This window comes from Vulpes vulpes, chromosome 9 (genome assembly GCF_048418805.1).
Source record: "Vulpes vulpes isolate BD-2025 chromosome 9, VulVul3, whole genome shotgun sequence".
Taxonomy (NCBI): Eukaryota; Metazoa; Chordata; class Mammalia; order Carnivora; family Canidae; genus Vulpes; species Vulpes vulpes.
Genome location: NC_132788.1, coordinates 59,170,282 through 59,194,761, shown reverse-complemented (window position 1 = coordinate 59,194,761; position 24,480 = coordinate 59,170,282). Strand labels below are relative to the sequence as shown.

Below are 24,480 nucleotides of genomic sequence, written 5' to 3'. Positions count from 1 at the left end.
CTAAACAGCCTCCATGTCCAGCGTAGAGCCTGACCCAGGCTCAATCTCATGACCCTGATATCATGACCTGAGCCAAAATCAAGAGTCAGGTGCATAACCAACTGAGCCATCCAGGCAAATTTTAATTTGAAAGTAATTTAACAATAAAAAGTACAGCAGATCATTTTGAAATATAAGTTTCATTACCATAATTTTAATTTTTCAAAATCACTTTTCAGGCCTTATTCTTATGAGATTTTCTTTTTTTCTTAATGAGACTTTTAAAAATTGCACCCACAGTATATATATCTTGCCTTTTTGCCCACTTAACATGTCACAAGCTTTTACCTAAGCTGCTACTTTATTTCCTACTTGTAATTTTATGTTTCATGATGTTAACATGCCATCATCTTATTAACTATTCCTCTCTTAGAAAGTTAAGTGATAGGGATGCCTGGATAGCTCAGCAGTTAAGCTCTGCTTTCAGCTCAGAGCGTGGTCCTGGAGTTCAGGGATCAAGTCCCACATCAAGTTCCCTGCATGGAGCCTGTTTCTCCCTCTGCCTATGTCGTGTGTCCCCCACCCCGTCTCTCATGAATAAATAAATAAAATCTTAAAAAAAAAAAGAAAGAAAGTTAAGTGGTTTTCAGGTTTTTTGTTTTTGTTTTTGTTTTTGTTTTTTTGCTGTGAGTACCCCTGCGGTGAACATTTATATGCATACAGAGTCTGCCTTTTTCCCACTCAGTGTCTGTAGGGAAATTTTGTAAATTCTAAACAGGAAAACATTCCAGAAAACTGATCAGGTGCTTTTATACTGAAGAGCTTATATGTTCTTTCCTGTGCTGACTGGAGGGTGTAGAAGTTGGCCCTGCCATGCCAGTGGGTACCCCGGAGAGTCCAGGAAGACTGGTCTCCAACTATTACATTGGCCATCATTAACTTTTCAGAGACTTCTGCCAGAAGAACACTGGCTTGGATGTCAGGAGAGATTTCACTTCAACATGTGGCTGGAATTCTCAGGATTTCTCTGTGTTCTGGGATATTTTGCCTGTCCCACTCACATCCCCCTAGGACACTTAAGTGTACATGATAGACAGCAGTATACCTACTACTCTCTTAGAATCACCAGGCATTTTTTTACTAATTGATAAGCCTTTTATCATTTAACACATGGGAAAAGATTCTCATTTTCCACCTCCACAAATGGAACAGAAGAAAAGATGATCCACGTCTAGAAGTGTGGGAGGCATGTGCAGGCGCTATGTCCATAATGCATTTTCTGTGTGTTTTGTTTAGATATGATCACACGAGGCCTTCTGCTGCAGCTGGTGGTGCTGTGGGCACCATGCCCCACGGTGTGTCCTCCCCGGGTTTCCATAGTCCTCACTCTGCTTCCGACCTCACTGCATCTATTGTGAAAACTAACTTACACGAGCCTGGGAAACGTGAGAAGAGAACATTAGTACTTAGAGACCGAAGTGAGTGAGCAGAGTCATTTCATTGCCTCTTTTTGAAAAGCAGTGTTGTTTGCTCGTGATGCTCCTTTCTGGCCCTCCCTTGTCAGAGGGCTCCTAACCTAGTCTCCCTCCCAGCTGTTCAAGTGTAGACCCCAGAACTGTCCTGAGAACAGCTTCATTTGGCTGCTGAGCATGCAGGTGATGCGTTGGGCCTACAGGCTGGGTCACTGCCAAATTTGGCCTGTAGCAAGAGCTACAGAGTGACTTTTTGTCAGTGTGTGGCTGCCATGGGGTGCTTTCCCAATTCTGAGAAGCACCCGGCTGCTCATTTCAAAGCTACATATTTTGATAAAGCACATGTTTCACTGTTTTATTTCTAGGTCAGTTCAGAGTCTTAGTTATTATGCTTAGCCAGTATTTGGTATTTTAGGTTGCAACTCTGATAATATTGGGGTTTGGGGAGTGGTTTGTACCTTGGACCAGGGTTTGGGGAGAAGGTGGTAGGACTACAAATCATAAAAGTTATTTTTATTGGCTAGTCCTCAACGAGTAAAAGGATTTCTGGTTCTTGGAATTGTGTGACATAAGATAGGTAGATTCCATCCTAAGCAAACAAGTAATTGTTCTAGTCAAACGTCCTTTCTAAAAAGGCCAGAAGTGTGTGAGGTGGGAATGCCATAGAGGAGTTCCACACTGGCCTCAGGACCCAAAGACTCACTAAATTTTCATTCTAGTTTACTGTAAAATGATAGATAACTTCTAATATAAAGGAAAACGCTGTATTTTATTGACTTCATTCTAAATTCCCATTGACTTATATTTTGGTGTTTAAAAAAATTATTACTAATTTTTTAGTGTTAACTGGTCCATGGGTCCATTTCCATAATACGGTCCATTTCCGTATTTGTCATTTTTAAACAGAAACTTTATAGTTCTTTCATTTAAATATATCATGGTCCGTTTTGCTAATTTCCTGTATTGCCAATTATGTTTTTTCCTTTTTTAAAAAAAATCATAATAATATCATTATAAACATTTATACTGTTCCTTCTATTTTCCCCTCTTGGCCTATTTTTTTTTCTGTATGATCCAAAGAGTGGAATTCCCAAGGTCAGGGTTACTTAATTTGTTAGGTTTTGACTAACTGCTTACCAGAAAGTTTGGGCCAGTTTTCACTTGTGTGTATGTTATTATGTTTTGTATTAAGATCTCTCTGGCATGGCTGAAGAAAAGACTTGCCCAAGTGTGGTGAGTAATCCAGGAGGCTGCAGTGATCTCCAGAACAGCCCAGAAATGAAGCCGCATTCCTACCTCGATGCGATCAGGAGTGGCCTTGATGATTTAGAAGCCAGCAGCTCCTACAGCAGTGAACAGCAGCTGTGCCCCTATGCAGCTGCTGGGGAGTGCCGGTTTGGGGATGCTTGTGTCTACCTGCATGGGGAAGTGTGTGAAATCTGTAGGTTACGAGTCCTGCACCCCTTTGACCCAGAGCAAAGGAAAGCTCATGAGAAGGTAAAATTGCAAGCCTTTGCATGAACTTATTTTTAAGAAATTTGAAATGCACTAAGTGACAAAATTGTTGGTGTTCCTATAAGCATCCCTCTGCCAATAATACCTGCAATATGTACCTGGCATATTTATAATCCTTTTTTTTTTTTTTAAGATTTTATTTATTTGACAGAGTGAGAGACCACAAGCCAGGGGGAGGGCAGGGGAGGAGGAAGAAGCAAACTCCCCACTGAGCAGGGAGCCCCCTGTGGGGTTTGATTCCAGGACCCCAGGATCGTGATCTGAGCCAAAGGCAGACGCTTAACCAACTGAACTAACCACGCACCCCATAACCCTATTTTCAAGTCCTTTTCCCTGTTGTCATTTTGAGTTTTTAATTATTTAGAATGAAGCAAAAGGGAAGAGGCACCAGAAACAAAGCAATGCAAAGTTCAGAGAACAAATCTAACTCAAGAGTATGGATGGATGGGTGGGTATGTGTATAAAAGAGGAGAGATGCATTACATACACATTCTCCGTATGTTTACATATCCTCATGCTTGAGGTCCAGCCTGGCTGAGTTCTGGAGAATTTGAGGAGCCAAGTATTGGAAGGGACCTTTCAGGTCATCAAGTCCGCAATATTTCTGGAGGCTCTGCCTCACACTAGGCTCAGTGTGAAGATGGGTAAGAGATGGAAAGGAGCCCATAGCTACAGTGTTAGAGCTTATGACAGTGAGCAGGCCATGGGGTGTTGAGGGCTGAGTCTGTTCCTTCCCACTGCCTTCCTAGGGGTGTTCAGGAGAGCACGAAATTAGAGCTTTCCTCTGCGCCCAGGTGTGCTGAGGTTTTTGTGCTGCACGTATTGGTTTATCTCCCATCCGTGTCCACCATGAGCTTCCCAGGGCAGAATCTGGGGCTTCAGACTCTGCATTGACTCTCATGCCTAATACACAGTGCCTCACATGGGGGGTATTCAGCAACTACTTACTGAATGAATACATTCATTAAATGGCTTGTTCTCTCTTTGTTTTTTTTTTTGTTTGTTTGTTTTGTTTTTAAAGATTTTATGTATCTATTCATGAGAGACAGAGAGAGAGGCAGAGACACAGGCAGAGGGAGAAGCAGGCTCCATACAGGGAGCCCAATGTGGGACTCGATCCCGGGTCTCCAGGATCATGCCCTGGGCTGAAGGTGGTGCTAAACCGCTGAGCCACCCGGGCTGCTCAATGACTTGTTCTCTTGAGAAGTGGTGCTGCTTACCTCTGACTCTGAACGACCATCCTAGTGTTTTAAATTAAGGATTGTTCAGCATTTCTGATACTGGTGTAAATCAGAGTGGGTAAAGACAATGCCCCAGAAGAGCCTGGAAATGGGGGTCCTAGGCTCTGTGAACTCTGTGATCCCAGGCTGGTCCTCTAAACTGGTGGTGACCATACCATGCTAGGAAAACAAGAGGCTGGGCAGGTGATGTTTGAAGTTCTATTTGTGGTCTGAGAGAGCTTTGTGTCTTGAAGCCAGGGGCTGCTGGGCTCCACCTCAGGCAGTCATGGTGTGCGTGCCTTCCTGATCTTGGGTGTGGCAGTGTTGCCACTGTTGCTCCCTGGCTCTTGCCTCTCCCCAGCAACCTAATAGCGTTGCCCTCCTTTCTCTCCGTACTTCAGATCTGCATGTCGACATTTGAACATGAGATGGAAAAGGCCTTTGCCTTCCAAGCAAGTCAGGATAAAGTATGCAGTATCTGCATGGAAGTGGTCCTTGAGAAGGCATCTGCTTCTGAGAGGAGATTTGGGATTCTCTCCAACTGCAATCACACGTACTGCTTGTCCTGCATCCGGCAATGGAGATGTGCCAAGCAGTTTGAGAACCCAATCATTAAGTAAGTCCAGCTAGGGGTCTTAGGTGTGGGAGCTGGGGAGTTTGATTTGGGGCCTTCTTCTATCTACTCTTAACTCCTCCCTTGGCCTCCAGTGTGAAAATAACTAGTGAGTCCTAGCCCCTAATTGCAGGAGCCTGGGCATGTCAAGTAGCCTTCTTTTTTAAAATATGTGCCTTTTCCTTTAAAATATGGGTAACAGCTCCTGCCAACTGTCAGGGTGATTGGGGCCACTCAGCAGGGATCATCTGTGTGAGAAAGTGTTAATGGCACTGGCCTTTTGGCTCTAGCACTAACAGTTACTGGTGGTTGTCCCTTAGGCTGATTGCCTTTTACATTTTCAGCCTTTATTTTTTTTTTTTCATCTATAAAATAGGATTGTTTGAGGATTAAATGGAATAATGCATCTAACACATTTTACGTAGTGTATGATACATAGGATGTGCTCCATGGGGCCAACACAAGCTTCTTTTTTTCCCTGGCTTTATTGAGATATCTGACGTATAACGACACAGGAGTCTTAAATTTTGCAGAGTGACGGGAAGAGCTTACTCATACTGAAGAGTTAATGTGTGCTGGGTACTGTTAGAAACTAAATCAGCTTCTAATTCTCTCAGACCCAGTGATCATTCTCATTTACAGATAAGGAAACTGCGGTAGAGTGAAGTCAAGTAATGTGCCCAGAGTCACATGTTTGTGTGGTAAAATAGCTTTATTGAGATAAAAGTGTGTAGTTCAGTGGTTTTTAGTATTTTCACAGTTGTGCAACCATTACTTCAGTCTCATTTTACATTTTTATCCTCCCAAAAAGAAACCTCTGTTTGCCTTCACTGCCCATTTCCTCCCTGCTGCTTCCAGCCCCTGGCAGCCCCTCCTCTACTTTCTGCCCTCCAGCTTTGCCTGTTTGGATGCTGATTAGAAATGGAGTCATATAGTATGTAGCCTTTCTTTGTCCAGCTTCTTTCCCTTGGCATACTACTCTCGGAGTTCACTCATCTGCCATGTGTGTGCTGGTGCCTTGTTCCTGGTCGTAGCCAAGTAACATGGCCTCGTGTAGATACCCATATTTTATTTTGTCATCAGTTGACAGGCATTTGGATTGTTTCCTTCTTTTGGTTATTGTGAATAATGCTACTGTGAATACTCATGGACAAGTTGTTGTGTGGACTGTTTTTATTTCTTTTGGGTAGATACCTAGGAGTGGGATTGTTGAGCCATACGGTAACTATTCAGCATTTTAAGGAACTACCGGGCTGCTTTCCACAGCGGCCACACCATCAACACAGGAAGGGACCAGCTGCTCCCCACACTCAGCAACTCTTGTTACTCTATTTCTGATTTTAGCCATCCAGTCAGGTGTGAAGTGGTATCTTGGATTTCCCTGCTAACTAATGATCTTGAGCATCTTTTTCTATATTTTTTGGCCATTTTGGAGAAATGGCCTACTTAAATCTTCTGCCCATTTTACAATTGGGTTTGTTTTAAAGATTTTTTTAATTTTTTAAAAAGATTTTATTTATTTGACAGAGAATAAGCACAAGCAGGGGGAGCAGCAGAGGGAGAGGGAGAAGCAGGCTCCCCGCTGAATAGGGAACCCAATGTGGGGCTTGATCCCAGAACCTTGGGATCATGACCTGAGCCAAAGGCAGACATTTAACCAACTGAGCCAACCAGGTGCCCCTAAAGATTTTATTTTTAGGTAATCACTTTACAAAAGGTGGGGCTTAAACTCACAACCCTGAGATCGGGAGTTGCTTCTTCCACTGACTGAGCCAGCCAGGTGTCCCAAATTGGGTTGTCCTCTTATTGTTGAGAAGAACATGTTTTTAGCAATAAATAAGGTTCTACACCTAAACTAATATTATACTGTATGTTAACTAAGTGTAATTTAAATAAAACTTGAAAAAGAAAACAGTAAAGAAGGTTCTTAGGTGATTATGATTGTACCTTTTGGAATTTTTGGTTAGGAAACATCTGGAGTGGTCATGTATTTGAGCAAGGAGTTTGCTGGTTCAGTGTACACAGGATTTGTAACTTCATCTCTCCCATACTAACTTTGATTGTAATTTCAGGTCTTGTCCAGAATGCCGTGTGATATCAGAGTTTGTAATTCCAAGTGTGTATTGGGTAGAAGATCAGAATAAAAAGAATGAGTTGATTGAAGCTTTCAAACAGGGAATGGGGTAAGTACTTTGACTTTAGACATGATCCCGGTGCCTGCCTGGCAGATGCATTATATTTACATACCTTTGAACCCAACAAGGTCATAATGTAATTTTTGAAATTTCAGCTTTGAGTTCTAACTAACAAATAAAATTGTAAGATATTTAAGGTGTCATGGTGATTTGATCAACATTGTGGGAGGATACTCCCATCTAGTTAATTAACACATCCATTACTCTGTGTGTGTGTGTGTGTGTGTGTGTGTGTGTGTGTGTGTGTAGAAAACCTTCCAAGTTCTACTCTCTTATTAGCAAATTTCAGTTTTATAAACAGTGTTAACTATAGTCACCATGTTTCACATGAGATCTTTATTCATCATATAGGTGAAAGTTTGTTTCCTTTTATCAACTTTTCCTTATTAACCCCACCCCTTGGCCTCTCCGGGAACTCCTTTTTTACTACGTGAGTTTGACTGTGTGTGTTTGGGTTTGTTTTTAGATTCCACATGTAAGTGATCTCATACAGCATTTGTTTTTCTCTGTCTGGCTTATTTCACTTAACATAATGCCCTCAAAGTCCATCCATGTTGTCACAAGTGACAAGATTTCCTTCTTTGCCAAGGCTGAATACTATTCCATTGCATGTATATTCCATATCTTCTTTATCCATTCATCTGTTGACAGACACTTGGGTCGTTTCCATGTCTTGGGTGTTATGATTAATGTTACAGCAAATATGGAAGTGTAGATATCTAACAGGCATGAAGTGTTAGCTCATTGTGGTTGTGATTTGCATTTCCATGATTTTTTGTGATGTTAAAAGCACATTGTCATGTGTCTGTTAGACATTTTGATGTCTTCTTTGGGAAAATGTCTATTTGGTTCCCCTGCCCATCTTTAGGTGGAATGTGGTGGTGGTTTTTGTTCTTTTTTTTTTTTTTTTTTAGATTTTTTAATGTATTTTTTCATGAGAGACACAGAAAGAGGCAGAGACATAGGCAGAGGGAGAAGCAGGCTCCTCACAGGGATCCCGATGTGGGACTCAATCCCAGGACTCCAGGATCACGCCCTGGGCTAAAGGCAGACGTGCCCAACCGCTGAACCACCCAGGCGTCCCTGGTTTTTGCTCTTACATGAGTTCTTTAAATATATTGGATATAACCCCCTTATCCAGATAGATGATTTGCAAATATTTTTCCCATTTAGCAGATTGCTTCTTCATTTTGTTTGGTTTCCTTTGCTGTGCAGAAACTTCTTAGTTTGATGTAGTCCCAATTGTTTATTTTTGCTTTTGTTGCCTTTGTTTTTAGTGGCAAATCCACAAAGCGTCACCAAGACCAATGTCCAGGAGCTTACCGTCTTTGTTGTCTTCTAGGGGTTTTTATGGTTTCGGGGCTTACATTCAAGTCTTCAATCAATTTTGAGCTGATTTTTGTGTATAGTATAAGATAGTGGTCCAGTTTCCCCAACATCCTTTATTGGACAAATTGTTTCTTCCTCATTCAATGTCCCTGGCTCCTTTGTCATAAATTGACCTTATCTGCGTGGGCTTATTTCTGGGCCCTCTGTTCTGTTCCACTGATATGTGTGTCTGTTTTTCTGCTAGTACTGTAATTGTTTGGATTACTATAGCTTTGTAGTACAGCTTGAAATCAGGAAATGGGCTGTCTCCAGCTTTGTTGTTTTTTCTCAGGAAAACAACAAAAACAGCTTTGGCTGTTTGGGGTCTTTTGTGGCACTATACAAATTTTGGAGTTGTTTGTCCTATTTCTGAGAAAAATGCCTTTGGAATTTTGATAGGATTGTTTTCAATCTGGAGATTGCACTGGGGAGTGTAGACATCTTAACAGCATTCTTCCAGTCCTTGAGCATGGGATACTTACCATTTACTTATGCCTTTCATTTCTTTCATCTTGTCTTAAGCATACAAGTCAGTTTCACTTCTGCTTAATTTAGTCCTACGTATTTTATTCCTTTTCGTGCAATTATAGATGAGGTTGTTTTCTTAATTTCTCTTTCTGGTAGTTCATTGTTAGTCTATAGTGGCAACTGATTTTTTATATTTTGATCTTGTATCTTGCAACTTTACTATTATAAGGTATGGATGTAATATTTACATACATTAGAACCCAGCAGGGTAATACTATGATTTTTGCCTTTGAAAGCTTATGTATTTAAGAGAAAAATAAAAGTTTTTTATATTTACTGAGATACTATTTCCAGTGCTCTTTGATTTGGTATATAATTTTACCTTCAGCCTCAAGAACTGCCTTCAGCATTTGTTGATGTGGTGATGAAGTCTTAGTTTTCTTTTTAGCAGAAAGAGCTTTTCTTTTCATCCTTAAAGGATATTTTCATTGAATATATTGGTCAGATTGGTCCTATTTACATCTTTGTCTCCTTTTTCAGTGAGTACAATTCTGGGTTAATAGTTTGTTTCTTTATTTTCTTTTAGTATTTTGCAAATGTTGTTCCACTATATTCTGGCCTCTAGTTTCTGAGAAGTCAGTGGTAATTCAGATTGTAATATGTCATTTTTCTGGGGTTGCTTTCAAGATTGTCTCTTTATCTTGGTTATCAGCAGTTTGCTCTTTTGCCTGGGAGTGGTTTTCTCTGAATTCGTAAGATTTTATCATTTTGGCCATCAAATTTTTCTCCTGCCCTGTTTTTTCTTCTCTTGCTCCCCCACCCCCACTTTTTAAGATTTTATTTATTCATTTGACCCAGAGCACAAGGCATGGCAGAGGCAGAGAAGCAGACTCCCTGCTGAGCAGAAAGCCTGACTTGCTGCTGGTCTCCATCCCAGGACCCTGGGATCATGACCTGAGCCAAAGGCAGATGTTTAACCGACTGAGCTGCCCAGGTACTCCTCTGCTGGGACTCTTAATAACATGTACTAGACTTTTTGCTACTGCCCCACAGGCATTGGGGCCTGTTCATTTCTTTCAAAGTTTTTCCACCTCACTGTTCATCTTCTCCAATAGTAGTTGAACTCCTTGTCATCTAGAAGTTCATTTCTAGGTCATGTTTTCCTGATTATTCATATGTTGAATGATTGGGATCATAGCCTAAACACTGCCAGTGTTAACCTGGATGGTAGAAATCCTGGATTCTCTTAAACAATAAAGCATTGATGTTTTTATATGCAGGTAAAAGTGTTTAAGTTCCAGGTCTTGGGCAGCAGTTCTGTTTGGTTTCTTATCCTCCGCTAAGTTGCTGTGAGCCTCTGCTGTACTGATGTCCCACTCAGCCATTGGGCTGAATTAATACATAGTATCTGGAGTCCTCCCACTCCTGCCCTTCTCTGAGCAGGATTGCTTCCTCGCTTTCCAGTGGGTGATTTCCTCCCAACTCTGTTGGTCCTTCGGGCCAGGGAGACTAGATTTGCTCCTCTAGTTTAGACACCTGACTTCGGCTTGCTGTGGGCCAAAAGCTAGAACTCCCTTTTTGCCATCCTGTTCTTCCAGCCCTTCTGCTATTATTGTTCATTCTCCAGTGCCTTCAGGTCTTTTAAAAATTTCTGTTGCTAGTTATCTGCAGGAGGGTCAGGGCTGGTAGAAGGGTGCTTGGCAGTACTACTAAAGGATACCATATGTCACTTTCAGATTGCCTATTAATTACTAAAGGCTTAATACTTTCCTGGTTTACCAGTGTCCCTGCCCATGTGGTGTTATCTGTCCACCAGAGGGCAGGAGTGGCAAGGCAGCCGGGCCAACCTGTAGGAAGCAGCTATGCTGGAATGGTCTGGAAATTCTTGTTATTTCTGTTTAGGTCTTTCCTGGCCTTAGTTTTCATTGATGATGGTGTTATGAATTTCACACATTTAATGGGCACCTAGTAGAGGCTAGGCACCCTCAAGCTAAGCACCAGTGGGGGACATAGAGTATAGATTAGTAAGATAATTTCATGGGAAATTGCAAAATGGCAATTGTGATACATGTTTTCTGGTGACAATTCTTCATGAGAGGCCCAAGCCACATGTCACAACAGAGAGAGCACTTGGATCCCTCTGGGAGCATCAGAGAAAGCAGTATGAGAAGCTGAGCCATGAAGCATGAACAACGATCTATGTGAGAGGGAGGGATACAAATGCTGCATTTGGGGAGCAGTGCAAGTGGCCCTGGGGTTAAAAGAGGTGTGTGGAAGGATGTCCAGAGATAGACTGTAGTGAGATCTAAGGGGACAGACCAAGTGACACACTGGCACACTCCTCAGTCGTAGTGTGAAGACCAGAACCTGATGGGAAGGAGGCCAGTTAAGAAATGACTGTGGCAGGGCAGCCTGGGTGGCTCAGCGGTTTAGTGCCGCCTTCGGCCTAGGGTGTGATCCTGGAGACCCAGGATCGAGTCCCACATCAGGCTCCCTGCATGGAGCCTGCTTCTCCCTCTGCCTGTGTTTCTGCCCCTGTCTCTCATGAATAAATAAATAAAATCTTAAAAAAAAAAAAAAAAACTGTGGCAGCGGGGAGCAGGATATAGCATCCATGTGGCTTCAGCAGTGTGGGGACAGGAGGGACGGGGTGACTGGGAACAGGCTCTGTAAGCAGGGGTAACAATTGGATAGGAGAGCTGAGAACAAAGAGGCAGTCTGCGTGCACTAGAGGCACTAGTGGCTTTTATACCTTGGTGACCAGGTAAGGCTGGGGAAGGAGGAAGAGTATTTGGGGGGGCAGGACTAGAGAGTGATTATAGTGAAATTTGTATAGTGTTGGGTTTATTAAAGCCAGTGTCTAGCGACCTGGTGAGAACTGGCTGCTTGAGCAGTCATTTGAAGGTCTACTCTGAGCCGCTAGGGTGGTGGGGGCCGTGGCAGGTGTGGGCCCCCAGCTAGCACCATGCTGTTTTCCTCAGTGGATGGTTGTTGGGGAGCTTTCTCTATGCTGCTCTGGGGTCTCAGAGGTCCTCGTCACCGGTCTCTGCCATCCCCTTGTCTGAGAAGACAGTCCAACACTGAAGATCTCCATCCTTATCTGCCATGGTCACGTACCCCAGCTACCCCTGGTAGCAGTCTGCCCTTTCTTCTGCGCCACTTCCCTTCCTCGGCACTCCCAGATGCCCTCTTGCCCACTTGGGTGTCTCCACCATGGGATCATGTATGATCGTAGAAGTCAAATTTCATTTAAGCAAGAAATGGTAATTTTCTAGTTGGTTGTATTTTTCCTCAGGAGCAGGGGCTCTTAACATGAGCCCCTGCTCATGAGTGGAATGTGAGTGGAATGTGAAGATCGGTCTATAAAACACAGCAGAAAGTTAATTCTTTTACCTTGTGTTTTATTTTATCCATTTAAAAACACTGTTCCAAGAAAGGGGCCCATAGTCAACATATGGAGTTAAGAAGCCCTGCTCTAGATCTAGAAGGTGAAGACCAAAGAAAATTGGAATGAGACATGTAACTTTGGGCAGCTAATAGTCCTGGCTTTTCTGTGCCTAAATCAAGTCTCCCTCACCCCTGACATCACTGCTGGCCAAGAGGAAGGGAAATGTCCCTGGGTGGGGCTCCTGCTGCGACTTCTAGCTGAGGCTTTAGGAGCATAGAGCCCAGACAGCTGGCCCAGAGGAGCCGTCAGGCCTGTACTCCCCTGAAGGCCTTTGTGGAGGAGCACTGAGAGCTCAAAATACTGGGGTCCCTGTGCAGGTTATGTTCTGTGCGCGGCTGCCTATCACAGTGGCAGATTGGGAATCAGCGTCCCAACTTCACTGAGCCTCAACTCCTCCCCGCCCCCCCCCCCCCCCCCCCCCCCCGCCTTATTTAAAGGCTCATCTAGCTCCAGCATCGCAGGCAGGGATGGAAGGCGGCCTTGGTTCTCCGGGGCCCCAGGTTCTCCCAATATCCTTTTGACGTTTCCTTTCTGTTTTTCAGAAAAAAAGCTTGTAAATACTTTGAGCAAGGCAAGGGGACCTGCCCATTTGGAAGCAAATGCCTTTACCGCCACGCTTACCCTGACGGGCGGCTGGCAGAGCCTGAGAAGCCCCGGAAGCAGCTCAGTTCTGAGGGCACCGTGAGGGTAAGGACTCTGACATCTCGGTCAAGGACACTTACCTGGTGGCATGTCCAGGTGCTGCCCCTAGCCCCTTCTGATTGCCTGGGCAGCAGGAATGGGGCAAGCCAATGAAAAATAAACTGTCCGGCCTTCATGTCGCCATTAGTAACATCAGGCATGTTTGCTGGCTGTTTCCGCAGTTCTTTAATTCAGTGCGGCTCTGGGATTTCATCGAGAATCGAGAAAGCCAGCATGTGCCCAGCACTGAAGATGTCGACATGACAGAGCTCGGGGACCTCTTCATGCACCTCTCTGGAGTGGAGTCGTCAGAACCCTAAGGAGTAGACGGGTTCTCCTGCACCTTGGCTCTGCCGGCCGAGCATTCCCCAAGCTAGAGCGTGCAGAGCTTCCTTTACTGCAACCTGAGGTGGCGCGATGCTTGGGTTGGAGGGAGTTGTACTTACTCGGTCTCATCCCCTCTCCATTACTACAGCCGTGGGAGGAGTGAGGATATAAAATAACCCAACACATATATGGAATTGCTACTTTTATAGTTGATCTCTTTAGTGCACCTCAAGCTCCTCGAGGGGACCAGCTAACCAGCCAGAGTTTTGATTGATTGCTTTTAAAAGCAGCCTGGCTCCTGTCCTTCGTGAGCTTTAGCTCCCTAGAAACAGTCACCTTGTAACTGCCCTTAAAGCAGATTTTTCTTGACAACAAAGGATTCTTCACCCCTGTAAGACGATTCCTCTATAGTGGATTTCCCTCCTGTACCTAAATAGTGTGTAGTCAAAAACTGTTTCTCGAAAAGCTCTGTATAAATCAACTTAATGTGGGCACTGCACACCTTAGCATAAAACCTGTAGTGTGTTCTTGCGTCCCAAATCAGAGCAGGAGTCTTGTTGTCTGTGTGTTCAATAAACTAGTAAAAACCTTCCCTGCAAGGGTGGGGGTGCTTGGAGTAGCAGCAAGTGTAGGGCAGCGAAGCAGAGGCCTAGCCCCTCATTTCTGGTTGGTGTCGGGGGCCGCATGCTCCACAGAAAGAAACATCCCCGACTGTCACCTGTGGGCTTTCCTGGGGCTCAGGCCTCAGGGGTCATTTTACTGGGTTTGGCACACACATGCTCTTAATGTGTGGCCCCTACTCAAAGCCATGTATTCGACCTGTAAAGCTTGGCTTTGATTTGAAATTCTGTAAAAAGTTAACAGCACCCAACAAAGTTTCTTATGACATGGTGGCAGTGCTCCTGAAAACAAGTTATCTGTCTTGTGACTTTAACTGAAGGAACATAACTTTGTGAATCAAAACAAACCCACCCCAAGCCTGAATTAATCTATTTTTATAAACAGTTATAGATACCAAATATTTTATAAACTGCATTAAAGTGTGGGTAGAAAAAGGTCTATTCTTACCTGAGTTTAGAGTGCTTGCGTAATTTTTATAGTTAAGTCTTTAGTGAGGGTGACAGCACAAAGGCTTAGATTCCTTCCCAGCAGAGGCTCTGGGCCCATTTCCTGCTGCTTGAGTTCTTGCTCCAGGAGGGATGAGCAAATGGGAGAGCTCAAGCTATGAGCTCAGTAAAAGGAAAAAAACAGCCATTAAACCTACATTTAATTTATTTTATTAAAATAACATAATTGAAGAACCATCAGATAACTGTATTTTGTCCGGCGCAATAAAAACAAAATTAAAACCCAAATCATCAAGAAAACCTGTATTCCTGGCTTCCTTGCATACACAAGATGTGGCTGAAGAGAAAGGCTGGCCCGGCAACCCCGCCCCACAGGGGCAGCTCCTGGAAGACAGATTCAGCACGATGGAGGACTGCTCCCTGAGGGGGGAGACTGGGAGGGGCGGGCCACTCGCCTCTTCTGGAAAACCGTCCCACTGCGCTGGAGACCTCCAAGGAGTGTCCCCAAATTCAAGGTCCATTAGTACCAACACAGGCTCCTTCAGGCGGCCGTGGTCTCTCGACAGTCCTGTACTGGGCCGTTTGGTGTGTTATGTGCAAAACTACCTGTTTGATGCCACACCGCTAGCTCTGAAGAACCGTCCTTCCCATGATAAGCCTTCCTCTGAGGGCTGATACCCACGGTCCACGTGTCCATATCAGGGCCGGTCTGTCTGCTACCTTCGTTTCCCCTCTGAGTGCTTTTCCTTGCCCTAAAAATACTCAGCCAACAGCTGGGGCCCCAGATCACATACTGCCATCTGGCAGCTATGGGTGCATCGGCTCAAGAGAACGGGGGATGCAGGGAAAGGGAGCAGGACAAACCGACGTTTCGAATGGCTTCCTTCTCCCAGGGCCAGGAAGGGTAGAAAAGAAGGCAACATGAAGTTAAGGCCCTGTGAGTAGTCTAGAAGGTCCTTAGCAGCAGCTTCTCTGAAAATGAGCTCTCTGCCTCCATGGAAAGGGAGCAGAAAGGTGGTGCCTGCCGACTGCCCTTCCTCCCCTGGTGGCCTGAGTGCAGGTGCAAAGTCAGCTTAGAAGACAGGCAGTCTGGGGGACGTGGTCAGCGTGCAGGCGTTGATGTCCTCAGTGTGGGCCGCCCGATGCAGGGACGGCTCAGAAGCGCTCCTGTTGATCTTCGGCAGAGAGTGCTGGAGCAGCTCGATGGAAGACAGGATCTGAAATGCAGTGTCAGGAGGTGGCTTTGGTGTCATAGAGGGAGGAGCCCAAACAAAGGCCCTGCCCACCCCACCTGCACCGCCTGGCCCAGCTGGCAGGCCCACCCCTATGGTTCCTCTCATTTGGAAGTCCTATTTGAATCTGTCGCTGGGCGCCTGAGCCAAGTCTTACCTGGGGAAAAAGAGGCCTCTCTTCCTTCACCTTTTTCACACAGTCGGCTACCAGCCTCTTCATTGCTTTGGGGCAGTTCTTATATAGCTTACTGAGGTCTGGGGAGGCATACCCTCGGCCCACCATGAAGATGATCTGGGAGGAAGGAAACAGGGCGGGGAGGAGGACAAGAGTGACAGCAGCAACTTCTAACCCTCCTGCTGCTCAAGCCGGCAGGAGGCCCAGGGGCTCCCACAGCCCGGTCCCACCGGCCAGCACCAGGGCCCATACCTGATCACGGTTATTGATGTGGGAGTAAGGGAGCTCCCCCGTCATGAGCTCATAGAGCACAATGCCGTAGGAGTAGACGTCGGACTGGAAGCTGAATGGATTATTATCCTGCATTCGGATCACCTCGGGGGCCTACGCAACAAAACGCATTCAGTCCTCACCATCTGAGCCCCACAGACATCTAGGCACCAAGCTGTCCCTCCCCCTGGGTAGGAGAGTCCTTCCCCCCTCAGGTCAGATTAACACAAGCTCAAGAAGCCTAGTCACGGGGACTCAGCACCTATGCCTCTGCATGGTTCTGATCACAGGCTTCTGGGAAACCCAAATTTGCCTCAGGCTGTCTGATGTCACGGAAGGCCTCCCTGAGGTATCTGGACTTTGGGGAAATGTCAAGGAATTCGGTAAGTTTGCACATAGACCTCCATCCAGGGCACCCCTTTTGCCCTGCACCCTGCTAGTATGAGCGTCGCCTCCTTACCATCCACAGGATAGAGCCAGTGGGTTGTTCAACCTGCTGAGAACCGCTCCAGCGTGACTTTACTGTTGCCAAACCAAAATCTCCGATTTTCACCGTTAGGCCTTCATGGAGAAATATATCTCAATGCTTGTTAAGGACTCTGGTTTCAAAAGAATGGTCAAGTTAATTTTGAAACACTTCCCAAAGGTGTTAAAGAGCACAGCATCTCTCTGTCCCCCATCAGTCCCCAGCCTTTTCTGCACCGATTTGCTTGAATTTCTAGTTTTAGAAAATGCCTCTGAAATGGTCCTTCTAGGAAGCACGCAGCAATTGTTTCAGGGCACCAGATTATTTGGCTCCAGGCAAAAATAAGGCAGTTTCCCTGTGCTGCTTCTCCCCGTTTCCATATCTAGGTGCTAGATTGCTGGCCTGACCTTCCCATAGGACCTAGGTGCCTTAAACCCCAAGATTTCTTTCTTTTTTTTTTTTTAAGATTTGTTTATTCATGAGAGATATATATAGAGAGAAGCAGAGACACAGGCAGAGGGAGAAGCAGGCTCCATGCAGGGAGCCCGACGTGGGACTCGATCCCGGGACTCCAGGATCACGCCCCGGGCCGAAGGCAGGCGCCAAATCGCTGAGCCACCCAGGGATCCCCAAACCCCAAGATTTCTAAGAGCACGGGCTGCCATCTGCTGCACCCTGGAGCCAGGCCTGGCCTGTGATGGCTTGCTTATATTTGTTTCGGCCTGCTTTGTGCCCTCAAATGACTGAAATGTGAAGAACAAAACAGCAAGTCCCTCACTGAGCACTGCATGCTGTCCTAATAGGTACCACTTGGGGACTTCCAACCAGGACCAAACTCACCTCATTTCTGGATAAAGAAGTCAGGCAGTTTAAGGCCGACTTGGGATCTGCCAATGCCCAATACCTCCTTCAAAATCTGCGGGGTCTGCTCTCACGATGGCTTACGTGTCACTCCCAAAAATTTATCACTAAAAGGTACCCCGTGCCTCAAGACACGTTGCCCAAATAGCCACATCGTACAATCCGACTCAGAGGCTGCTGCCCTCTCACTGGCCAAGGAGCAGAGTGAGGCTATAATGCCGCTCACACTCCTCTACAAGAGAAAGGCTGCAGGGGGGAGGCAGATGTTCCCAGGTTATGCTTCCTGCCCTACAGCATGAAAACTCCAGTGTTCATTCCCCTTCTATAGGAACACAGTAAGTCTCAGAAAGGCGACGGGCTGGTTCTGATAGTGACCAAAGAAACCATTTCTGTACATTCAAGAAAGACAGTTTTTAGTAGTTGCTTTGACAATCGCAACATCAGCTACCTTCTGACCAGATACACAGTATCTATGTGCTAGAAATAAAAATGGAAGACAAAAGCCCCATCCCTCTAAGATAAATTTAGTAACTAGTATAATAAAACTTTCAAGTAGTATAATAAAACTTTCCAGCATGACCCAAACATGTATCTCAACTCTACTCTTATGGAAATCTTTCGAAAGTCACTTTTTTGCTGGGATAAACTTTAAAGTCTCCCTTCTGTTTTTCTATATTTAGAACTGAGCAGTACAATGAAACAACCATCAAAGGATACTGTTGGATTTCATGTCTCTGTGGATGATGTTCTTTGCATGCAAATAGCTGTGAAGGAAAAGAAATCTATTAAAAACAGTCTGAGGGACATGGGTAGAAAGTGCTTCAAATTACAGCTAGGAAGGAAGCCACCTGAAAGCCTGTCACCTGGCGAGGAACTAAAGGTGGGGACCAGGTGGGTGCTGAAGCAGGCTAGGCCACATCGCACCTTATCTGGAGGTGAGGCCACAGTGATTTAAACATCACTTCTACTCAAAGTAATTGACAACCCAAATGTCCATCAGCTAATGAATGCATAGATGAAGGGTGGCCTACCCATATAACAGTATTGCTTGGCTAGAGAAAAGAGTGAGGTACTGACCCGTGCTACATACAGCACAGATGAGCTGCTCAACACCGTTATGCTAAATCAAGCCAGACACAAAAGACCTCATGGTTCTTTCCATCTATTTATTTAAGAGAGTGAGCAACTGGGGATGGAGGGAGGGAAACGGGGATAAACACTCCATGCTGAGCACAGAGCCTGATGCAGGGCTCAATCCCGTGACCCTGAGGTCATGACCTGAGCTAAAACCAAGAGTCAGATGCTCAACCGACTGAGCCACCCATATGCCCCAACCTCATCTTGACTAATCTTCTAAAATTAGATAGTGGGAACATCTGTACAACTCTGTGATGTACTAAAAACCACTGACTTGTACACATTTGAGGGGTGAATTTTACAATATGTGGGTTATATCCACATATTTTTTAAAAAGTAATTCTGACTAGTTATTTAAAACATGTAGTACATAAATCCCATATGAATTTTTAAGTAGAATGTGAGATTTTACATAGTACTGGCAAGCGTAGCTTTAGCTTATGCCTCCAGACATCTGGGGCTATGAGGAGTTGCCGCTCGCTCTTCCACGTAAAAGGGACCTTGACACACACATACACACACCACCACCACATCACCCCATTTTGAGAAATGTGTTCAAGCAAGACTCAAAAGAGCTAAGTGTTACCTACAGCTACTAGGGATGACTTTTAAGCATTCTCCAAAAGGAAAATGAATTCTCCAAAAACATCTGCTCAGACCCTCCCATGGAACAAGCACACCTGCTGGGGGCCATGCCTCAGAGCACACACACCTGCAGAGGGCAGTGCCACGGCTGTCCAAGCAGAGGGTTCTGAGCCCACACTATGCTCTTGGTGTCTGGGTAAATTCTGAGGGCAGTGGCTTGAACCTGAATCTGAGCCCCAAGGCAGGTGGCCTCAGCTTGGGTGAGGAACCTGGAGTTCTCACTCCTTTGGCCCACCCCAGAGGCTTACTTTCCAGCTGTGAAACAATAGCACAGAAACCACTTAGCCCAGGTCCCGATGTAGGGCAGGTTGATACCTGAACCCCAGACTCTCTAGTCCACAAGCCATCTATCTACTCACTCCATTCCCTGAGCAGTCTGGCGGGCGATGTCAATCAACTGGAACATCTGGAACTTAGTCTCCTGGACATGCAAGTGTTTATAGAGGCTGCTGCCTTCGCACCACTGGGTCACAATTGCCAGGTTATCCTTCGTCATGTACCCCATGAAGAGCAGGATGTTCACGTGCCGTGTTTTGCTGGAGGAGGGAGGAGAAAAGGGGCTGTGAATCTTCAGTTGCTGCAGAGGACAGATCTACTCTGCTTTCCCACTGATGCAGGATCCCGTTGTCCTTGACACGCCACCATTCTTATGATCTGGGTGGATGGCAAAGCAAATGCGCAAGACTGCTGATAATCGAGTTGGTGTTATGACAAAAGGCCCTACCATTATTCACCGCAGTGCTGGCCTTTAGAGAAGACATTCTCTCCAATGAACACTACAATTCCTCCCATGGGAGCCACAGGTACCTTCATCTGTGAAATCCATCATTATTCACCTTATTCCTACAAGTCTAAATAACAACTCAAGGACTTAAAAGCTGAAGGTTTTGAAGTCCAGAGTAAGGGAAACTGGCCATAAAAAGAACTCTTAGGAATAAATGTGAAAATAGAACCTGTTTCTCCCTATCTCAAACCAAAACCCCAAGAAGACCCTGGGCTGTTGAGTATAGTGAGCCCAGATACCTGCAGGAGTGGGAAGAGTAGGTGCTCCTCAAAGGCGGCTCTTCTAGAGGTGGGACAACCATGTAAGCTGGAAGGAAACCTCCCACTCCCTTTCCCTCCTGAGGAAGGAGTTTCAACCATAGGACTCTGCAGCAAACATTTGCTAAGCACTAGTCCCAGCCACAGGCCCACAGAGACCAGTCCACAGGTTGTGCAGCCCACTTCCTCTGGCTCACAAACCAGCACACACCCCCATCCCCTGCCGCTCCAGGGAGGCTAGAAAGGCCAGCTTCCTACTTACCGAAGGACAGCCACCTCGTTCCTGAAGGCCTGGAACTGCTCTGGTGTGGGGTCGACAACCTTTAGGATTTTTACCGCGACATCTCCTGCAAATTAGTTTGTAGTCAGTGCAATCAGTTGAATGACCTTACTTTGTTATTTTTCCTATACCCTAGTTTTGAAAAAGACAGAGTGAATCACTTATTCAGATAACATGTACCACACAAATGGAACAAACACGCAAATTTCTAAATTACACAAGTGGCTGAAAAAAGCCACTACCACTATCCTTTAAATACCACCACACAAGCCTTGAACAGGTTTGGTTTCAACTCCTCCTATCAAGCCTGGCCTCCCCAGCCGTGAAGTCACGTGTGACGGGTCAAACGCAGGACTGTGACAGTGTGGTGCTGGCAGGCAGGTGTGGAGTGGGCCAGCACACACTTGGTCTTCGGGGCCAGGAGACAGGCCATTTAGCAAGTAGTTGATGCCAAACTCAGCAACCACATTTTAATGAGACCTGAGGCCATGCCTTGTGCAAATTCAAAGATAATATTGAAATTAAGCTTTTTTGCCTTTAATACTACAAAGAAGTAATCCTCGTGATTCACACTGCTTGCCTACTGTGCCCTGGCACAGTGGGTGCCCTCACAGGCATTATCACCTTCAGTCCTCATAGCTGCCCTATGATGTAAATACTGTTACCCTAATTTCACAGGCAACACAGAAGCTCAGTCACGTCCAAGGTCATGCAGCCAAAAACCAGAAGTGCTAGAGCCTGGATCAGAACCCCAGTCTAACTCCAACGACTGCCCTTCTAACTTCCATACTGACAACAGATTGGACACTGTTAGCCTATTACATAGCCTTAGAAACATCCTGAGATGGATTCTACTCTATGGTGCTGATTTAGAAGCCACTTTCCGAAGTGTTTCTATGCTAAATTTATAATAGTAATTATAATAAATTACATGAAGCTCTATAAGGACCTCAAATTTTCTAGGGAAATGAATTTTACTAAAACACAGACTTCTGAGGATCAAACAAAGTAGGAGCTAGCTGATGACAACTTGGAGGTAACGGAATTCTTCCACTCATCAAACACGTCCCACTGGCAGTGCCCGCCTCTGTAGCCTCCGTGGGATCACTCCTCACTTCCCTTGAGTGCCAACTGGTAAAGAGATGGTTCTTATGACAGGTCCCAAACTGCTACCCTGGGATCTCTGGTTTTATCATCGCAAGCTAAAGTCCCCACTTAATAGCAGGAGTTCATGCAATTCACTAGCACATGGATTTACTGAGGGCCCAGGGCTGCCTCTGAAGGTGCTGCTGACTTTGGATGGAAGAGATACATGCTACGGTCAGAGCTGCCTTCTATCCAGGAAGATGGAGCTGGTAAACCATATGCCACTCCCCCAACCCCCACCCCCGCCCAAGGTTCCTGATGACTGAGGAGGAGGGTAAGAGTCTTCTGCAGAATTGCTCATTCTGGAGCAGTCTGAGCCAAGGTAGAATGCTGGGGGCAAGGGACAGAGGACAGTAGATGTGTCTGAGGGAGGACGTACAAAGGTTTTCTGGAACAAATGGGATATAAGCCAAGGGAAGGACTTAACTAAATGGGACAAACTGTTCCAAACTAGATACACCAGGAACAAAGGTAAGGTAAAGGGGATGAAAGAAACATGAGCTAGGTTGGGGGAACTCTAGTTTGCGACCCGGGCCCCTGCAGACTAGGACAAAGGCCAGGGAAAATCTTGCCCCAAGAGCCCTGCATCTGCAGACAACATACAGGCAACAGTGAGGGGGGTAGTAGGCAAGAAACCCCAGGAAGAGGCAGTCCCGGTGGTCCAGCGGTTTAGCGCTGCCTTCAGCCCAGGGTGTGATCCTGGAGACCTGGGATCGAGTCTCATGTCAGGATCCCTGCATGGAGCCTGCTTCTCCCCTCTGTGTCTCTACCCCCCTCTCTCTCTCTCTCTCTCTCTCTCTCTCTCTCTGTCTCTCTCATGAATAAATAAAATCTTTAAAAAAGAAAAAAAAGAAAAAAGAAACCCCAGGAAGGTGGGCTGATCTGCCATGGCAGTCAACTGAGTGGCGGGGCCAGGAGATGACAATAGTGGTGCCCCAGGCACTAGGCAGGGCTTTAAAGGGATAGGCCAGGGTGGGTAGAGGAAGGCTTGGAGAGATGCTGGATAGGCCCTCAGGAGGGGGTTGTTCCTTGGGACCTTCCTAGTTCACAAGCCTAGTTTTGCAGGGTCTCCCTCTTTTTTACAGCTCTCCCAGGGGCGCTCTCCAGTTGTCACTGAACTTGCCTTCTGTTTCACCCATTTTAGACCTGATCATAACGTAACCTCAGAGCTCAGAAGGTTCACCAGCAGCCAAAGCCCACTTATAGTGACTCACTCTGACCTTGCAGTCAGATGAACATCCTCCACCTCCAGCCTCTACTTTTTGGCACAGTAAGCAGGACTTCTTATCCCTGTTCAGAGTTCATACAGTCTATTCCATCACCAAAGCCAGTTCAAATCCTCTCATCTTTCTAAACCCTGTTACTCAAATCTGCACTGCTACACCTATGCCTTCATGCAGGTCACTGGTGAGAAGACTGAACAGGGTCAAACCAAAGACAGGGCCCCTATGGCACCTACAAGGCCCCATCCTGCCTGACAGCTCACAGTGAACAGTTAAAAGAACAGATTATATGCAATTTCTGACTGAAACCCAGAGACTGTAAACTATAGCATTCCTTCACTTTCATGCAAATAGTCCAAGCACTGCATTAATAGGGATTCAATCTGCTAGGAAAAATGGATTTCAATTCCTGTAAAGAACAGTTTTGTACTGGTAGGACTGCCTCAAAGAAGAGCGAGTTCTTTGGTAACAAGCTCCCCAGTATTCTGAATTTCAGGCCAAGGCTCACCAAGACTCTTGAAGGTCTTGCACAGTCTGAGACCCACTGATATCCAAAGTCTTTAAGGAACCCTACAACTCTCCATTCCTGGACCTCACTATTAGCTTCCTTGAGGTCCTCAAACAGGTCAGGTGAGTAGCCCAATTCATAGCTCCTGTTGCTGCTTCCCTGGGTATGTGCCCACACCTGAGCATCATGCAAGTGCTACTTCCTCAGTAGAGTCCCCCCCTACTAACTTCTACCAAAAACGGTGCACAGAGCCTGCCACTCCCTACCTGCTTTCCTCCATTTTTTTTTTCTCTTTAGCACTTATAACACAGTTTTTACTTTACTTTGCTTGGTTACTGTTCCCACCAGAATAGAAACTCCATTAAGAGAAAGAATTTTTATCTGTTTTGTTCACTGATTCACTTGTAGCCCCTATAAGAATGCTTGGTATTAGAAGAATGTTCAGGAAACACCAGATAAAGAAACGAATGAATCCTAAGGTGCAACAGTCAGCAAGGCATATTATGAACTGACAAGCTATTTTGGAGCTCTGGAGTAGGCAACGGGGACTGCTGCTGACACGCAATACTAAGGCCGGCCCCAGTTGCTCGCAGCACAGGTCAGGAGTCAGTTTCTGGCAGGGAAGCTGAGACACAGTGCCCAACAGAAGGCCCCCCAAGCATACACAATCAGGTCTGGGCCTCACACAAAGGCTGCTCTCCAACCTGCCCTGGCAGTCCTCAGGGCCAAGTACACCATTCAAGTTCACCTCTCCAGCACTCCATCCAGTAATACTGCTTATTGCTAATCTCTTCTTTTGGGTATGTTTCTAAGATGACCAGAAAATTGTCCAGTATTAACATTTCTTTTCCTTCTGGAATTATCCACATACCTTTATGGCTAGCAATCTTACAACATAAGAGGGATGGTACTTACTTCTTTTAGCAAGTAATATAATGACAGATGTAAATGGCCAGGAAACATGTTATAGAGGATAGGTAAAAACTGCAGGAAGTAGTTGCTTTTAAGATTTTTATTTATTGGGATCCCTGGGTGGCGCAGCGGTTTGGCGCCTGCCTTTGGCCCAGGGCGCGATCCTGGAGACCCGGGATCGAATCCCACATCAGGCTCCCGGTGCACGGGGCCTGCTTCTCCCTCTGCCTG

The 24,480-nt window shown here is 45.7% G+C and overlaps 2 protein-coding genes across 10 annotated transcripts in view; one reads left to right on the top strand and one right to left on the bottom strand.

Annotated features, from left to right (window-relative positions):
- The window catches only part of MKRN2 (makorin ring finger protein 2), a 31,529-nt gene extending 16,876 nt beyond the window's left edge, over positions 1 to 14,653 (top strand). For all 3 annotated transcript variants that reach the window (XM_072720269.1, XM_026016909.2, XM_072720268.1), the window contains exons 3-8: positions 1,276 to 1,457; positions 2,644 to 2,948; positions 4,588 to 4,802; positions 6,872 to 6,982; positions 12,821 to 12,965; positions 13,142 to 14,653. In XM_072720269.1, the coding sequence (XP_072576370.1) occupies positions 1,276 to 1,457; positions 2,644 to 2,948; positions 4,588 to 4,802; positions 6,872 to 6,982; positions 12,821 to 12,965; positions 13,142 to 13,279 (1,096 nt within the window). In that variant the 3' untranslated portion in view covers positions 13,280 to 14,653. The remainder of the gene's footprint in view (positions 1 to 1,275; positions 1,458 to 2,643; positions 2,949 to 4,587; positions 4,803 to 6,871; positions 6,983 to 12,820; positions 12,966 to 13,141) is intronic.
- Positions 14,548 to 24,480, bottom strand: part of RAF1 (Raf-1 proto-oncogene, serine/threonine kinase) — a 79,943-nt gene continuing 70,010 nt past the window's right edge. For all 7 annotated transcript variants that reach the window (XM_026016905.2, XM_072720265.1, XM_026016903.2 and 4 more), the window contains 7 exons: positions 20,443 to 20,527; positions 19,499 to 19,675; positions 18,075 to 18,121; positions 16,491 to 16,609; positions 16,013 to 16,144; positions 15,743 to 15,877; positions 14,548 to 15,570 (listed from right to left, as the gene is read on the bottom strand). In XM_026016905.2, the coding sequence (XP_025872690.1) occupies positions 15,427 to 15,570; positions 15,743 to 15,877; positions 16,013 to 16,144; positions 16,491 to 16,609; positions 18,075 to 18,121; positions 19,499 to 19,675; positions 20,443 to 20,527 (839 nt within the window). In that variant the 3' untranslated portion in view covers positions 14,548 to 15,426. The remainder of the gene's footprint in view (positions 15,571 to 15,742; positions 15,878 to 16,012; positions 16,145 to 16,490; positions 16,610 to 18,074; positions 18,122 to 19,498; positions 19,676 to 20,442; positions 20,528 to 24,480) is intronic.